Source organism: Melozone crissalis, unplaced genomic scaffold, assembly GCF_028551555.1.
Source record: "Melozone crissalis strain CALT ecotype California unplaced genomic scaffold, PUWL_Pcris_2 ptg000247l_1, whole genome shotgun sequence".
NCBI classification, from domain to species: Eukaryota; Metazoa; Chordata; class Aves; order Passeriformes; family Passerellidae; genus Melozone; species Melozone crissalis.
Window position 1 is genome coordinate 852,720 of NW_026536006.1, and position 14,351 is coordinate 867,070.

At 51.8% G+C, this 14,351-nt stretch overlaps 2 protein-coding genes across 2 annotated transcripts in view; both read right to left on the minus strand.

Annotated features, from left to right (window-relative positions):
• The window catches only part of GOLGA7 (golgin A7), a 270,030-nt gene that overhangs the window by 178,548 nt on the left and 77,131 nt on the right, over window positions 1-14,351 (minus strand). The window lies entirely within an intron of this gene.
• On the minus strand, window positions 546-13,017 carry LOC128949512 (disintegrin and metalloproteinase domain-containing protein 32-like). Its single transcript, XM_054294365.1, has 18 exons — window positions 12,842-13,017; window positions 12,645-12,723; window positions 12,304-12,380; window positions 11,984-12,182; window positions 11,742-11,807; window positions 11,421-11,492; window positions 10,641-10,807; window positions 9,829-9,910; window positions 9,542-9,678; window positions 8,742-8,928; window positions 7,828-7,917; window positions 7,303-7,501; window positions 6,973-7,081; window positions 5,602-5,785; window positions 5,204-5,284; window positions 5,005-5,122; window positions 4,365-4,518; window positions 546-606 (listed from the first exon to the last, which is right to left on the minus strand). The coding sequence occupies exons 1-18, from the start codon at window positions 13,015-13,017 to the stop codon at window positions 546-548; spliced, it is 2,238 nt and encodes a 745-aa protein (XP_054150340.1).

Here is a 14,351-nt window from a genome sequence, read left to right on the forward strand (position 1 = left end):
AGGGAAACCCTTGGGAGCAAGGAGCAGAGCCAGCAATGCCAAGGCCCCTGTGGTGGAGGGGCTGCCCTGCCAGCTGGGGGGAACCCTCCTGGTGCTTCTCTTCATGCCTCCCTTCCCACCCTCTCTGCAGGATTTGCTCCTGCTGCACTGTTACTGCTTTGTGAGCAGGGACAGGAATCCATAGGGTTTTCCTCCTCCTGGTGCTGGGATGCCCATGGGGCAGCTGATCCCAAAAGGAGCTGCATCAGGGAGCATGGCTGGGATGAGACATGGCTCTTGTGACACCTAGAGGGGCCCTGCTCCAGCCTTTGCTGCCTGCTGAGCACTTGGATCCGCTGCAGGAGCTGTTTCTGTGCCAAAGTTAAGCCTTTGCTGTCGCCTGGTGTCAGTCCTGGCTCAGCACACATTTGGCAGGTTTTACAGATGTTGCTGTGTCAGAGCAAGGTTTCAGAGCTCTGGGGGCAGGAAGGAGGAGGCCATACCTGGTGGGCAGGAAGGAGGAGCCCATACCTGGTGCACTCGTGAGCGGAGCTGGTGGCTCGTGATCAGCTGGGGCAGCTCATGGGCAATGTCCATCCAGGGGCTGTAGGGTGCTGGCAGCTCTGTCTTGGTGGAGAGAGGCAGAGGGAGGGCTGTGAACGTGCCCAGGCTCCCCAGCTGTTATAGCAGCTTTTTTGAGTTAGGTTTAATAAGTTTTCGGAGGCTTGTAACACACTTAAAATAACTTAGCTACTTTTAAAAACATAAAAATTGACAAAATAGCTTTTGTTGCAGTGTTAAAAATAAAAAAGTCTAAGAAAAAGCAAAATAACAAACAAAAAGCTAAGTTAGATGTTAAACGTTTTTAGTTTTAGTAAAATACTTTAAAAAAGTAATTAATTTCTTTGGTTTTTTTAATTAATTACTTAAGCAAAACTTTTTAGCTTCTGTCCAATTAGCTATCCTTAAGTTCAAAGTAAAATCTCTTAAACCAATAAAATAAAATAAAATAAAATAAAATAAAATAAAATAAAATAAACTTTTAAGCTTCTTTCCTTTAAAAAAAATAACCAAAAAATAGTTTTGTCCCTCCATCAACGAAAAATACATTCCAACACCCAGCCCCACACACCACTGCTGGTGGCTTGTGTCTGGTTGCCCCTCCTGTAAGGTGGGCCTGTGTGGTCACAAATGAATGGATGGTGACCACGATCTGTTTTTGCCCACCCACTCCCACTGTGAAGCCAGACTGAAATATGATTCTCCTCAAGCCAGGTCTCACAAGCTCTTGGAGATCTATTCCACACCCAAGATAGCTCAGCTACCTCAGAAGGCATAAAATCAGCAGGATGGCTTCTGTGGTAGCGTTGGAAACAAAAAGGTTTTAATAAAAGGCAAAATAACAAAACTCTTTACAGATAAAAACCAATCCAGGTGCAAGAGGCCTTCTTGCCTCTGATAAAACACCTGACAAATGCAATTTGTTTCTTTCTTCTCTTCTTTTTCTAGTAAATTGCCCAAGCAAAACTTTTTGGTTTGCCTCTTATCCAATTAGCTGTCCTTAAGTTTGAGATGAAGTCCCCTAAGTCTTATGAGATTTTCACCTCACTGAAGAGAAAAACTTCTAGGCTTATTTCCTTTTTAAAAAAACAAAAGATAGTTTTGTCACTCCGTCAACAAGAAACACATTCCTATAAGTGATAAATAGCCCCACTTTGGGCACAGGACACCTGCACTTCTTGTGCTCCCCAAAATCCTGTAGAGCCAAGGCCAGTCAGAGCTCCTTCACCTCTCCTCTGTGCTGTTTGCTGCAGCTGCTTTCATCATTTTAAAGGGTAGGGGTTTGTCCTATGAAACTGCCTGTTCCATAAAAACACCTGCCTTCCTCATATTTCCTTGTAAAGTGCTACAGCAAAATGCTAAATCCAAGCTCCCCCAGCAGAAGGCTGCTCACCAACCCCTCTCTTTCCTGTGCACACAGATGGGGAGGCACAGCCAGCTCCTACCAGAGGGTCGGGGAGCAGGAATCCAAACTCCTCGGAGATGTGGAACCTGCTCAGTGCCAGGGGCAGCAGCGGGGGCTCCTCGGTGTCAGCGCTGCCCTCCATGGCTGGTCCTGCCTGCCAGGGCTGCTCTGGCCTGGCCACCCCGCTCAGAATGTGCTGAGCCAGCACCTGGGCCTGGGGGTCAGCCTGGCTGCCCAATGGCCACAGGGTCATTGAGCAAACACGGCTAAAGGTTGCTGATAAGGCTTTGTCTGCTGCAAACATTCAACTCTGTTCCTGTGGATGGGAAAGCCCTGGGTCACCTGTCTCTGGGGGAGCAGGGGCTGTGAGCTGACCCCTCCCAGGGCTGCCCCAAAGGGCTGCCAGGCTCCCGTGGGGTGGGAGGTTCTCAGAATCTCTGCTGGTCACAGTGACTCTGAGATACGTACAAGTCTCCTTTTCCCAGCCCAGCAGATGAAGGAGGAGTCAGGATTCCTCTGTTCTCATACTCAAGTTTATTTATTATTTCTTATGCATAACATTTTTTCTCTGACCTGCTGAGTTCTGCCTGGCACACTGACCACCTGGGGGTGTTATCTTTTTATACTAAAAACTACCTGTACTTTATTTACAATAACTTCCCAATACCTATCACCTATGTTAGACAGTGAGCTTCTACTCTAAACCAATCCCAAAGTGCCACCATCACAGCAGGAGATGGAGGCCAAGAAGAAGGAGAAAGGCTGGACATGCCCTGATTCTTCCATCTTACCCCCTGAATCCCCATTCTAAAAACCCCAAAAAATCTATTTTTCACCCCGTGACAAACTATTATTCTACTTAAACTCTCTTGACTTGTAATTCTTCATATAAAGGTTGGTAATTGTTTTTTCCATGGGTCAAAATCAAAGGCACAGGGGTCTTGGGCTCTGTGCCAGGGTCTCTGAGCCCCCTGGGCAGGGTCTCAAGTCCTCCAGGGCAGCCAGAGGAATTTCCTGTGTTCCTACAGGAGGTGGCTTGTGGCAGCAGCTCAGGGACACTGCTCCTGTGCCTGGGGATCCCCTCCCAGCCTGGGGGTGGTGGATGCTGACACCTGGCCAGAGATGCACAAGCACAGTGGATGCTGCTGCTTTCCCCATGCTGCTGGGGTCACTGGGGCTGCCAGGGATGTCCCAGCAGGATGCTCTGAGCAGGGCCTGCCCAAACAGCAGATTTCTGGGGGAAAATCAGCCCTGAGAGTGCTGCCTGTGCAGGCAGGGGCTGGGGCTGGGGGCACTGGGAGTGCAGGGGAAGGGAAGGGCCAAGGTACAACAGGACTGACATCCCTGTGGGGTGCAGGGGTACAAACAGCAGGACTGACACCCCTGTGGGGTGCAGGGCCAAACCCAGGGATACAAACAGCAGGACTGACACCCCTGTGGGGTGCAGGTCCGAGGGCACTGCAGGTAACAAATTTCACATATAAAACAGAGGTGTTGCCTTCACTCACAGTCAGCACCAGGGCCACCACACGAGGCCTTCCCTGGTCCCCAGCTCTGAGGAGGGGGCCATGAACCACACACATCCACAGTCACACAGGAGAGCTCCACTTCAGAGGCAGCCCCAGCACCTACTGAACAGCCCCCAGCCTCAAGCAGCTTCACAGCCCTCACAGACGGGCAAATCCCAACCACCATTGTGTGCCCACAGAGAAAAGGGGACAATCTCAGCAGCTGTGGCCTCTAGGCCTCGAGAGCAGGGTTAACTCTAATAAAAAACATAAACTACATAAGCAGAAAACCACGGGGCACTGGCCATGACACCAGCTTTGCCCAACACCTTTAATTAGTGCCCGTGGTGCTGCCCCAGTGCTGGCTCTGCTGGTGGGTCTGTGTCTGTCTTCATCTCCAGCTCTGGCTCTAGCTCTGTGTCTGTCTGCAGCTCCGGGGCCAGCTCTGGGTCCTGTAGCTCCAGGTCTGGCTCCCATTTTAGCTCCAGGTCTGGCTCCAGATGTCGCTTCAGGCCTGGCTTCCATTTTAGCTCCAGGTGTGGCTCCTGTTTTACCTCCAGGCCTGGCTCCCGTTTTACCTCCAGGTCTGGCTCCAAATTTCGCTCCAGGCCTGGCTCTTGATGTAGCTCCAGGCCTGGTTCCCGTTTTAGCTCCTGCTCTGGCTCCAGATTTCGCTCCAGGTCTGGCTCCAGCTCCCTGCCCGTGTCCCGGCTGGTGCTGTGGGGGGATCTGCAGTGGGGCCTTGGCCCTGCCTTGGCTCAGGGGGTGCCTCAGCTTGAGGTCACCTCAGCCCTGGGCAATGTCCTCATGTCCCCATAGGAGTCCCCCCATCCCCTCCCCTCTGCAGGGATGCCCTCAGCCCTTTCACACCCTGCCTCCCCCAGACCCCACAGCCATGGGCCCCCACTCACCCCTGGGTGCCCAGTGCCCGCTCCCCGTGGCGCTGGCTGGGCATCTGCTGCCGCCACAGGCCGAGCCCCAGGGCCCCCGTCAGCAACAGCAGGATGAGGCAGGAGCCCAGCACCAGCCAGGCCATGTCACCATCATCCAGTGATCGATGCAGGTCTGGGGGGAGACAGCTGGATGGGCACAGGCTGGGCAGCAGCCTGCTGGGCACAGGCACTGCCAGCCCTGTCTGTCCAGCCCATATGGGCACAGGCACTGCCAGCCCTGCTGGGCACGGGCACTGCCAACCCAGCCCTGCTGGGCACTGCCAGCCCTGCTAAACCTGCACAGGCACTGCCAGCACTGCTGGGCACAGGCACTGCCAGCATTGCACAGGCACTGCCAGGCCTGTCTGTCCAGCCCATATAGGCACAGGCACTGCCAGCCCTGTCTGTCAAGCCCAGCATAGGCACAGCCAGCCCTGCTGGGCACAGGCACCGACAACCCAGTCCTGCACAGGCACTGCCAGCCCAACTGGGCACAGCCCCTGCCAGCCCAGCCTGTCCAGCCCATATGGGCACAGGCACTGCCAGCCCCGATGGGCACTGCCAGCCCCGCACAGGCCCTGCCAGCCCTGCCCACGCCATCCCACGGGTGCCCACTCACCTCCCTCTGTGAACTGCAGCCCGCTGTCCATGCTGCCCCCCTGGCGGGACCCCCTCCACTGGCAGTCGGGGGGCTGCCAGCCCATGTTGCAGTGGCAGTTGCCCTTGTTGTTGCACACCTGCAGGGCCAGGGAGGGGTACAGGTGTGCAGGGGGCTGGTACAGCCTGCCCCCCCCCAGCCCAGCACCCCTGGCACTCACCCCGTGGCCGTGGCACTTTTTGTTGCTGTCACAGATCGGTCCCAGCACCGACACTGGGTGGCATGTGCCGTTCATACACACCTGGGAAAAACCATGGCAGCTCCAGCCCAGCACTGCCTCACCCATACAGCGCTCAGCACATCAGGCTGTGGCCCAAAGGGAAATGAAAACACACTATTTAAAAAGAAAAAAAAAAAAAAAAAGAAGCCACAGTTCTGCCCTGAGGCCAGGTCATTTTAGTGCTCACACCCCACCAAACCTTGAATGCAATATTTGCAAGTTTTTACAGTGTTTTTAAATATCAAGCACTCCGCTGCAAGCAACGAGTGTTTCTATGATCTTGTTAATATTCACAGTTTCTATTTGTCATTCCAGGTGATTACAGAATATTTCCTTACCCTTCCAGAGCCACACTTTGTCCCTGGAGTGACCAGAAGGGGATCCAGCCATGTGGACACGTTCAGGTAGTTCAGAGTCACACAGATATGATGCTTCACCCGGGCGTACATCACGGCAGTGGCAGGTGCTAAGAAGGGCTTGTGGGATGGGTATGTGCAGACTAACTTCCCACACCTGAGGTCCCTGGAAAGCCAATTTGCAAAGGATGTGCATCAAACATGCACAGACATGTGGGTCTGTTCTTCAGCACAGGCTACAGCCAACATCTGAGGTCACCATTTGTGGTATTTGCAGGGGTCCCCAGGACAAGGTGAGAGATGAGTGAATCCATGTTCTTAGAAGGCTAATTTATTATTTTATTATTAGTTTATTATCTTTAAAATTTATTAATTTGTTTAATAATTAATATATTATTTATTATATTATTTACTATAGCATTAAAGAATGCTATACTAAAACTATACTAAAGAATACAGAAAGGATACAGACAGAAGGCTTAACAAGAATGATCATGAAAAACTCATGACTGACCCCTCAGAGTCCGACACAGATGATGGTGATTGGTCATTCAGTAAAAACAATTCACAGGAAACCAATGAAACAACCACCTGTTGGTAAATAATCTCCAGCTACATTCCAGAGCAGCAAAACACAGGAGAAGCAATGAGATAATGTTTTTTTCCTTTTTCTCTGAGGCTTCTCAGCTTCCCAGGAGAAGAAACCCTGGGCAAAGGGATTTTTCAGAAAATGTGACAGTGACATTGGTGTTATAGATCTTATTGCAAGAATCCATCTTTTCTGTGTGGACTTGAGTTTTTTTTCACAGCTAGTACACAACTGGAAGCACCAGAATACATTTTCCCTGTGATTCAGACCTTCATTAGCTACAGGATCAATGCTTAAATGCCACACTGGCTACATTGTAAGACAACACCAAACAGAAATAAAAAGAAGTCTCAATTCTGACAAATATGTGAAATAGTGGAGTACCAAACATGCTTTTCCTCTAACCTTTACACAGACACAACAATTGCAATAATTGCAACAATCTGTCTTGTCACTTGCTGGATGTAGCACAGGTTGGAAGTATTTCTTAGACTAATTCTCAAGGTGAATAAGTGCAGATGAATTTAGAGATGGAAGAACTTAGTGGATTTTAGCAGAGGCAGTGCCCCCTGGCCAGCATACCTCCACACACAGCGCCAGTACGCGTGGTTGGGCTAGAACTTGCAGTGCCCAAGCCTGTCCGTTAATCTCCTCATAACACATCACAAACCTCACCATAAACTGGAGTCTTGCCACTTCTCCTGAGTGTCCAACCCCAATGAAAGCTGGATTTCAGCACATCCAGTGTCCCCTGGCCAGCATACCTCCACACACAGCGCCGGTACTTGTGGTTGGGCTGGAACCCGCAGTGCCCGAACCTGTCCCGCTGCCCGTTAATCTCCTCGTAGCACATCACGGGAGCGTTCTTGGAGTCTGCAAATTCAGCAAGAATATTTGTTACTCTAATAGATGATATGTGTAAATTCCTGCTGAGTAATCTCACTGAATGGAAATCCTGGCATAGCAAAGCAGGGTTCCAGGAAATTCGCCCTGATGAGATTACAGCGATATGCACCAAAATCCCAACCAGGCAGGTGATGCTGTGGCCACCCCAGCCCCTGAGCAGCGCCAGTGCCACCAGCACAGCCTGGTACCTGTCCCGTAGATCCTCCTGCACTGCAGGTCTGGGGACTGGCAGCGTCCGTGGTAGCAGTAGCCGGTGCCACGCCAGCACTCCTGCCCGTCCTGCACGTACACATCGGGCGGGCAGGAGGCCGAGGAGCCGCTGCAGAACTCGGGCAGGTCGCACTGGGCATCGGCGGCCGGGCGGCACAGCGTGTTCCTCCACTTGAACTGGGGAGGAGGAGGAGCTCTGCAGCCTCCCTGGCCCACCAGGGTGAGCAGGAGGAGCCCTGCAGCCCCCCATGTCTGCCAGGCTGAGCCCACATAGCCCCCTCTGTCCTGAGGCGCTCAGGTGTGACATGTCTGTGACACTGCCTGGGACAATCCCCATGTAACATTCCCCACCAGGGGTTCCCAAGAGCTGAGCTGGGCAGCCCAACCCCAGGAACCTTTCCCACTGCACAGCAGGAAGTGTGGCTCTATCCCTCAGCATGGGAACATGCCATTTCTCCAAAAAGAAACAATGATTTTGCCATAATTATAAAGATGTGCCTTACCTGACAATTTCTACAACATAATCCAGAGGCACATTTTGCTCTCGGCTTCAGTCTACAGTTTGGAGTGCAACACCTGTCCTTCAGGCATTCCTGTGGACACATGGCAAGCCCACGTTATTTTATTTTGTTGTCCCCCTGAGCTTCTCCTCCTCCCCTCCCCATATTACTTGGGCAATATCCAGCAGAACAAACAGGCAAAGCTGCCACACAGAAACAATCCCCAACCCAACACAGCCCTCCCTGGGCTGCTCCCCATGTGGGAATCCACAAAATCAGAGGGTTTTGGGAAAGCTGCAAAAGGCAGGCCTCGGAGACAGCAGAACTGTGATTGGAGCTAAGCAGCAGCCATGAGATTGGTCAGCAGAAAAATTATGTAAAATGTAGAAAAGCAAGGACAAATAGAAAAATGGTCTGTGTATTAACGCTTGTCTAGAATAACTCTCTAAGCTACAGAAAAGTTCATCTAGTGAGATATTAGGAAGTTCTGAGCTTAATAATGGAGCTCTGTGAATTGTGTTTGAAGGCTTACAAGCAGGTATTGTATCTGAAATAAACAAAGTACCTGTGCTTATAGTGGTTGGATAGAACTACTGTCAATGTGCTTTTGCTTTGTGTGATTGGTCAAAAAACTTATAAAGTGAGTTGTAACATTAAATTCTTGGTCTGCTGCCTGGGATGTGAGCTGGTGGCATCTTCCCATTGCAAAAACCATGGAATGAGGCTGATGCTGGAAAATAAACCAGCTCAAGGCATGTTCCCAGCAGTCCTGTCCTGTTTGTGATTTGTACAGAGCCCATGGCTGGCGATACCCCGCTGCACTGGGGCTGTGTCCAAAGGTTGGTGACTCCACAGGCACTGAGAGCACAAAGGCAGGGCTGTGCCCCCCAGGGCTGTGCCCCCCATCCTGTGCCCACCTGTGCTGTGCCACAGTCACACTGCTCGCCGGGCTCCACCACGCCATTGCCGCACACGGCGCCGCTCTGCCGGGACTGGCGGCTCAGCCGGGGGCTGCTGAAAAGGCAATCCCCTCTGCCCCGCTTCAGGAAGGTCTCAAAGTCCCTGATGCTGCAGTTGCTGAAGGCTTTTGACCCACTGAAATATCTAAAAGCAATGATCAGGTTATACGTTACACAAAGCCGTCATCAGTTTATACCTTACACATTCACTGCCCCTCTCTCCAAAGCTCTGTGCAATTCAAGGGCTCCTCACCCAGACACTAACAGTCCCCCAGGGTCTATTAATTCACCTGATCTACAGCTCATTATTAGCAGAGACTGAAAAACATCCTCATTTTAGAGAGCAAAGGTCTCTTATGTCAAACTAAGCGCTAAATTGCTATTTAATTAATTCCTTTTTTTTTCTTCTTAGAGGAATAAAAGCAGGGATTTCTTCACTGAAATAATGGTATTGAAATAACTGAAATAACTGGTGTTCAGGCACTGGAATTGCTGCCCAGGGAGGTGGTGGAGTCCCCATCCCCGGAGGAGTTCAGGAAATCACTGACACAGCACTCAGTGCTCTGGTCCAGTTGACAAGGCGGTGATTGGTCAAAGGTTGGACTCCATGCTCCTGGAGGCCTTTCCCAGCCTGAGTGATTCCATTTTTGCAGTGGAATGACAGTGCTGGAGGACACCCCTGACAAGGGGACACCGTGCAGCCCTCCCTGTCCCCCCCTTCATGTGCCCCAGCCCTGCAGCCCCTCGGGCAAACTCACAGCGCCTCAGGGCTCATCGTGCAGACCCGTCCAGGGCAGCTGCAGCCTCGGGGGCTGTCGGGGCTCATGCCCAGGCTGTGGCCCAGCACCTGTGCCAGCAGCACGGAGAAGGACTCCAGGGTCACATTCCCATGGTACTGGAGAGGGATGAGAGAGAGGAGCAGCCAGAGCTGAGCATTCCTTGCAGAGATACAGATCCTCCCACGAGCTCCATCCATCCCTGTTCATGCTGAGCTCACAGCCCTGTGGGCTGCTGAGGGACAGGCACAGGACAGGGGGGACCATACCAGGGCCACTGTGGCAGCAGCGTCTCTCTGACATGCCTTTCCTGGAGCTGCTGCACCCACGAGGGCTCCTTGGTGCCTGTACCTGGAACAGAGCTGGGGTCACTGCTGGGTGTCCCAGGGACCCCCTCTGGCTGTGGTCAGGGGGGGATGATGGCTCTGTACAGCCCAAGTCCCCTTGGTGTCGCAGACATTTTTTCATAGAAATTCTTTCTTTGGGGCTTGTTCATCTTCTGGGAAGCTGAGGCCCCAGAAAGAGAATGTAAACAATGATTATCAGCTGCTGTGAAATGCAATAGGATGCACCTGTGATTGGTTCATGTTCCATGTGTACAATTAAGGGCCAATCACAGGGCAAGCTCTCTGGAACACCGTGACAGAGAACTCTCTTGTTTGGAGATTCTTTTCTATTCTATTCTTACGTTAGCAGCCTCTGCAACTTCTCTCCTTATTCTTTTTAGTATAGTTATAATGTATTATATACCATATATCAATAAATCCAGCCTTCTGATCATGAAACAAGATTCTCATCCTTCTCTCACCCTGGAGACCTCATCAGGTCGCTGTAATACCCTTGGTGCCCCTATTTGCTGTCCCCAGGGGAGTTGGAGCAGGGTCTGGTGCCTGGTGCTGGCAGGGACTGGGGGGTGGCAAGGGATGGATGGCACCACTGCAGCTGCTACATCACTAGGAGGAATGGCTTGGCATAAATACTTTAAGGATTTAGGAAATATGGATTTTTAACAAGCATTTTTGGTCAAAGTTTCAACTTCTATCACCACGTAACCTTTAACACCAATGAACCTTTATCTTACCCTAAGAGAGAAGCAATGTTGTGTGCCTGTGGCTCCAGAGACAACTGTTTCCACTGTAAAAATCGCTGTAGAATGTCATCTGTGTCCCCTGCTGTTGATATTTTATCCCCCTCTGCCCACAGCTCCAGGGAGGACAGCACAATGGTGACATTAAGGGGATTAAACATCTGAAAGAATAAGAGGAAATCTGCTCTCACACCTTCCCTTCATGCAGAGCCACCACTCTGCACACAGTAAACACAGGGGAAAAGTAAATTGCTGCTGTCAGTGCCTCAATGACACCTGTAGCCAAAACAGAATGAACACACCTAAAGAATAAAGAGATACAGCAAGAGGCCTGAGCCAAAGTCTAATAACTTCATAAGTGTTAGGAGTTTGCGAATAACTTCTCATGGCACAGGTGAACCATAAGATCAGCATTGGAGTAAAGAGGATTGGAAGTTGGTTACAAGCACCTGAGAGCAAGCAGGTGAATTGGATCAGTGAGATCAGGGGAGAGGGAAGCAACTCAGGAGCCCTCAAAATGCAGGGTTTGGCTGCCCTGAGGCAAACTGCCTGTTTATCTGTACATCTGCACAGCACAATGCCATCACACAGGGAAAGATGTTCTTGTGTGGCAGACTGACATGCCCAGAGGAAAAACCTTCTCAGGAAACATGGAATTTTTCACATGACATCCTCCTAAACCTAAAAGCAGCTAGAAAAAGGTGGCCACTGCTAACATCAACATCCCCCTCATCCCCCATCTCACTGCAGTACAAATCAGAATTAAGAACTCACATTGTTGATTAAGTTGAAGGCCTGGATTACGTTCTGTGTCGCAGCATTTGGGTCTGATCCCATATAGTTGTACTGAAAAACAACCCAAGAGCACACAAGGGCAGACAAGGTGCTTACCATGGCAGTGTTGGAACACTAAAATGATTCCCAACACTGAGCCATGGAGCTACAAATTCACGTTCCTTATTTCCTACAAAATCCACAGCATGAGGAACTTTTCAAAACAGAAAATAAATCCACATAAAAGCTGGGAAATGTTACCATTCCCATGCTCACAGAAGTCAGGCAAAGAAAAGGAAAAAGCAGCTGGCATGGACTTACCAAAGCCTTGTCCAAAACCACGTACACTGTGAGGTATTTGGGAGATTGTGCAGCGGCTGAGAGGGGCTAAAAGAGAAAATGGGCCTCAAAGGACAGATTCTGCATTCTCTGGTCGCCTCACTGCTGCTGCTGGCTGTGCTTGTGTCCAAGTGTCTGGCCACAGACAGACAGAAGCCCTTCCAGCAGAACCAGGTCCCTCCTCACAGGACGGGGACAGCACTGTGACAACAGGCAGCACTCACCTCATCATCATCATCCTCAGGGGCCTTGTCCAGCCTGCCCCAGGCTGCCAGCCCACCCTGCCCTGCCTCAGGGGGGCTCTGGGCAGGGGGGGCTGCTGCCATCTGCTCCTCACCCACTCGGTACAGCACGTGCTGGAAGGCAGGGGAGTAGCCCAGGGGCTGGATGCCGTAGCTCACGTTCTCAAACTGCAGCAAACCCCTGCCAGGGCACCAGCACTGCCCACCTGCTCCTGGGCACTGGCACAGCTGGCACAGCTGTTTGTTCTGCAGGCCAGGCTGCCAGGGAGGGCAGCACGGGGACAGTGGGGCTGGTGCTTTACCTGAGCCCTGAGCAGGTGTTGAGGGTCACTGCTGAGCTGGGGAAGCCATCGATGTAGCCCCAGTAGTGGCAGCCTCCCTGGGACATGAGAGAGGACAGGGAGCCCTTCCATGGCTGGGCAGGCCATCCCTTTACCCACCATCCCCTTAATCACCATCCCCTTACCCACCATCCCCTTAATCACCATCCCCTTAATCACCATCCCCTTAATCACCATGCCCTTACCCACCACCCCCTTAATCACCATCCCCTTACCCAGCACCCCAGCTGGAGCAGCTGCCTTGGACAGAGACAAACAAAACCCAACGTGGACAAACACAGCCCAAAGCAAGGCCAGGTTACCTCAGAGTGGGCAGAATCAGCGTGCAAAGATCCCTGCTCACTGGCCACATAAGTCTGGAAATCATCAGATAGAAAGGCGCTGCAAGAGAGAGGTGAAAAGTGAGGTACTGACAGCAGCGTCCATCACCCAGAGCTCCTCAAGCTTCTTGCAGCCACCAGGGAGCAGGGCAGTGAGGAAAGTGCCAGGGCCAACTCACTGCTGCTGCAGGTGGATGGTGTAAGGCTTCCCCTCAATCCTCAGAGTGTAGGACACTGCCTCCTTGTGCATACAAAAAAGCAGAGAAAGGGAGAAATGGGAACAGGGAGTTGGGAATAGCACAATCCAAAGCCTGCTGTGAACAGCAAAGGGGGAGCACAGCGTGGCTGCAGCCATCCTGGTGCTGACAGTGCCATTGTTACAGCTGCCACCACATCTGTACCCCCCGGCCCCTCTCTTTATCTGAACCCTCCTTCCCCAGCCTCTGTTACAGCTGCCACCACATCTGTACCCCCCGGCCCCTCTCTTTATCCGAACCCTCCTTCCCCAGCCCCCCCAGAGCCCCCCAGCACCGTGCCTGCTTCAGCCCCTCCTCTCCTTTCGTGCTGGCCCCCAGCTGCTGCGGGACCGTGATCTGGGACCAAACCTGCCCACCCACGGGGGACAGAGACCCCCATGGCTGAGCCCGGTGCTGGGGGCGGGCTGGGGGCTCAGGGGGGCCCTGCCCAGCCTCGTGCAGCAGCTCCAGGAGCAGCAGGAGCAGCAGTGGTGGCATTGCACAGAGTGGCCCCATGGCCGGCCAGTAACTGCCCCCCAGTAACGGCCCCGCAGCCCACCAGTAACTGCCCACAGCTAACAGCCACACCAGTAACAGGCCCCCCACCCCTTAAAGCAGAGGCTGAGGCAGAGATTTGTACAAAACTGGCATCTTTATTGCTTGTTGGGGCTGTACAAAGGGGTTGGGAGCAGCCCTTGGGCCGCTGCAGAGGGGAACACAGCTCCCGACCTGCCCGGGACAGGTATCCCTACACTTTACAAAAGAAAGTCAGTAGTCATCTTCAGCATTCACCACCAAAATCTGGAGCCATTTCCTGTCCTTGGCATTGCTCCTCACACCACACATCCCTGCTGTTCCAACGGGCACGCCGGGAGTACAAAAACTCTTTGTCTATGAAGGCACCATGTTCAGCATAGTTTAGTTCACACACACACTTAAGTACATCTCTCTGGATGACTTCACTCCCTGGATCCCCTCCTCTTTCCCCACCCTCTGACCAGGGCTGGAGATGGGCTGCATCCAGCTGCACAGCTCACTGTGACAGACAGACAGACAGACAGACAGACAGCCCGCTCAGGCAGAGCAGGACACAGCAACACAATTAGGAAGTCATTGATTATCTTGGAACAAAAAGGAGACCCCCACCAGTACAGTTGGTGAAATTCTAGGTGACATTTTACAGATTTTAATGGTGTTATAAATCTTAATCTAAGTTTATGGGAAACCACAGGAGTTCAAGTATTTTATTACTGCACACACTATATATATATTTATGTATGTATATACAGAGAAAAAGATTATTTTTTGGCAATATTAGGGGGATTTTACAGATTGAGCTGGGCTTGTGGCGAGCACAGAGCGAAACAGCCCAGCAGGCTCTTCAGCACTTATCTCACTTTCAGCAAGTTTGTGCATCAGAACCTCACTTTTAGCAAGTTGTGCAATAGATTTC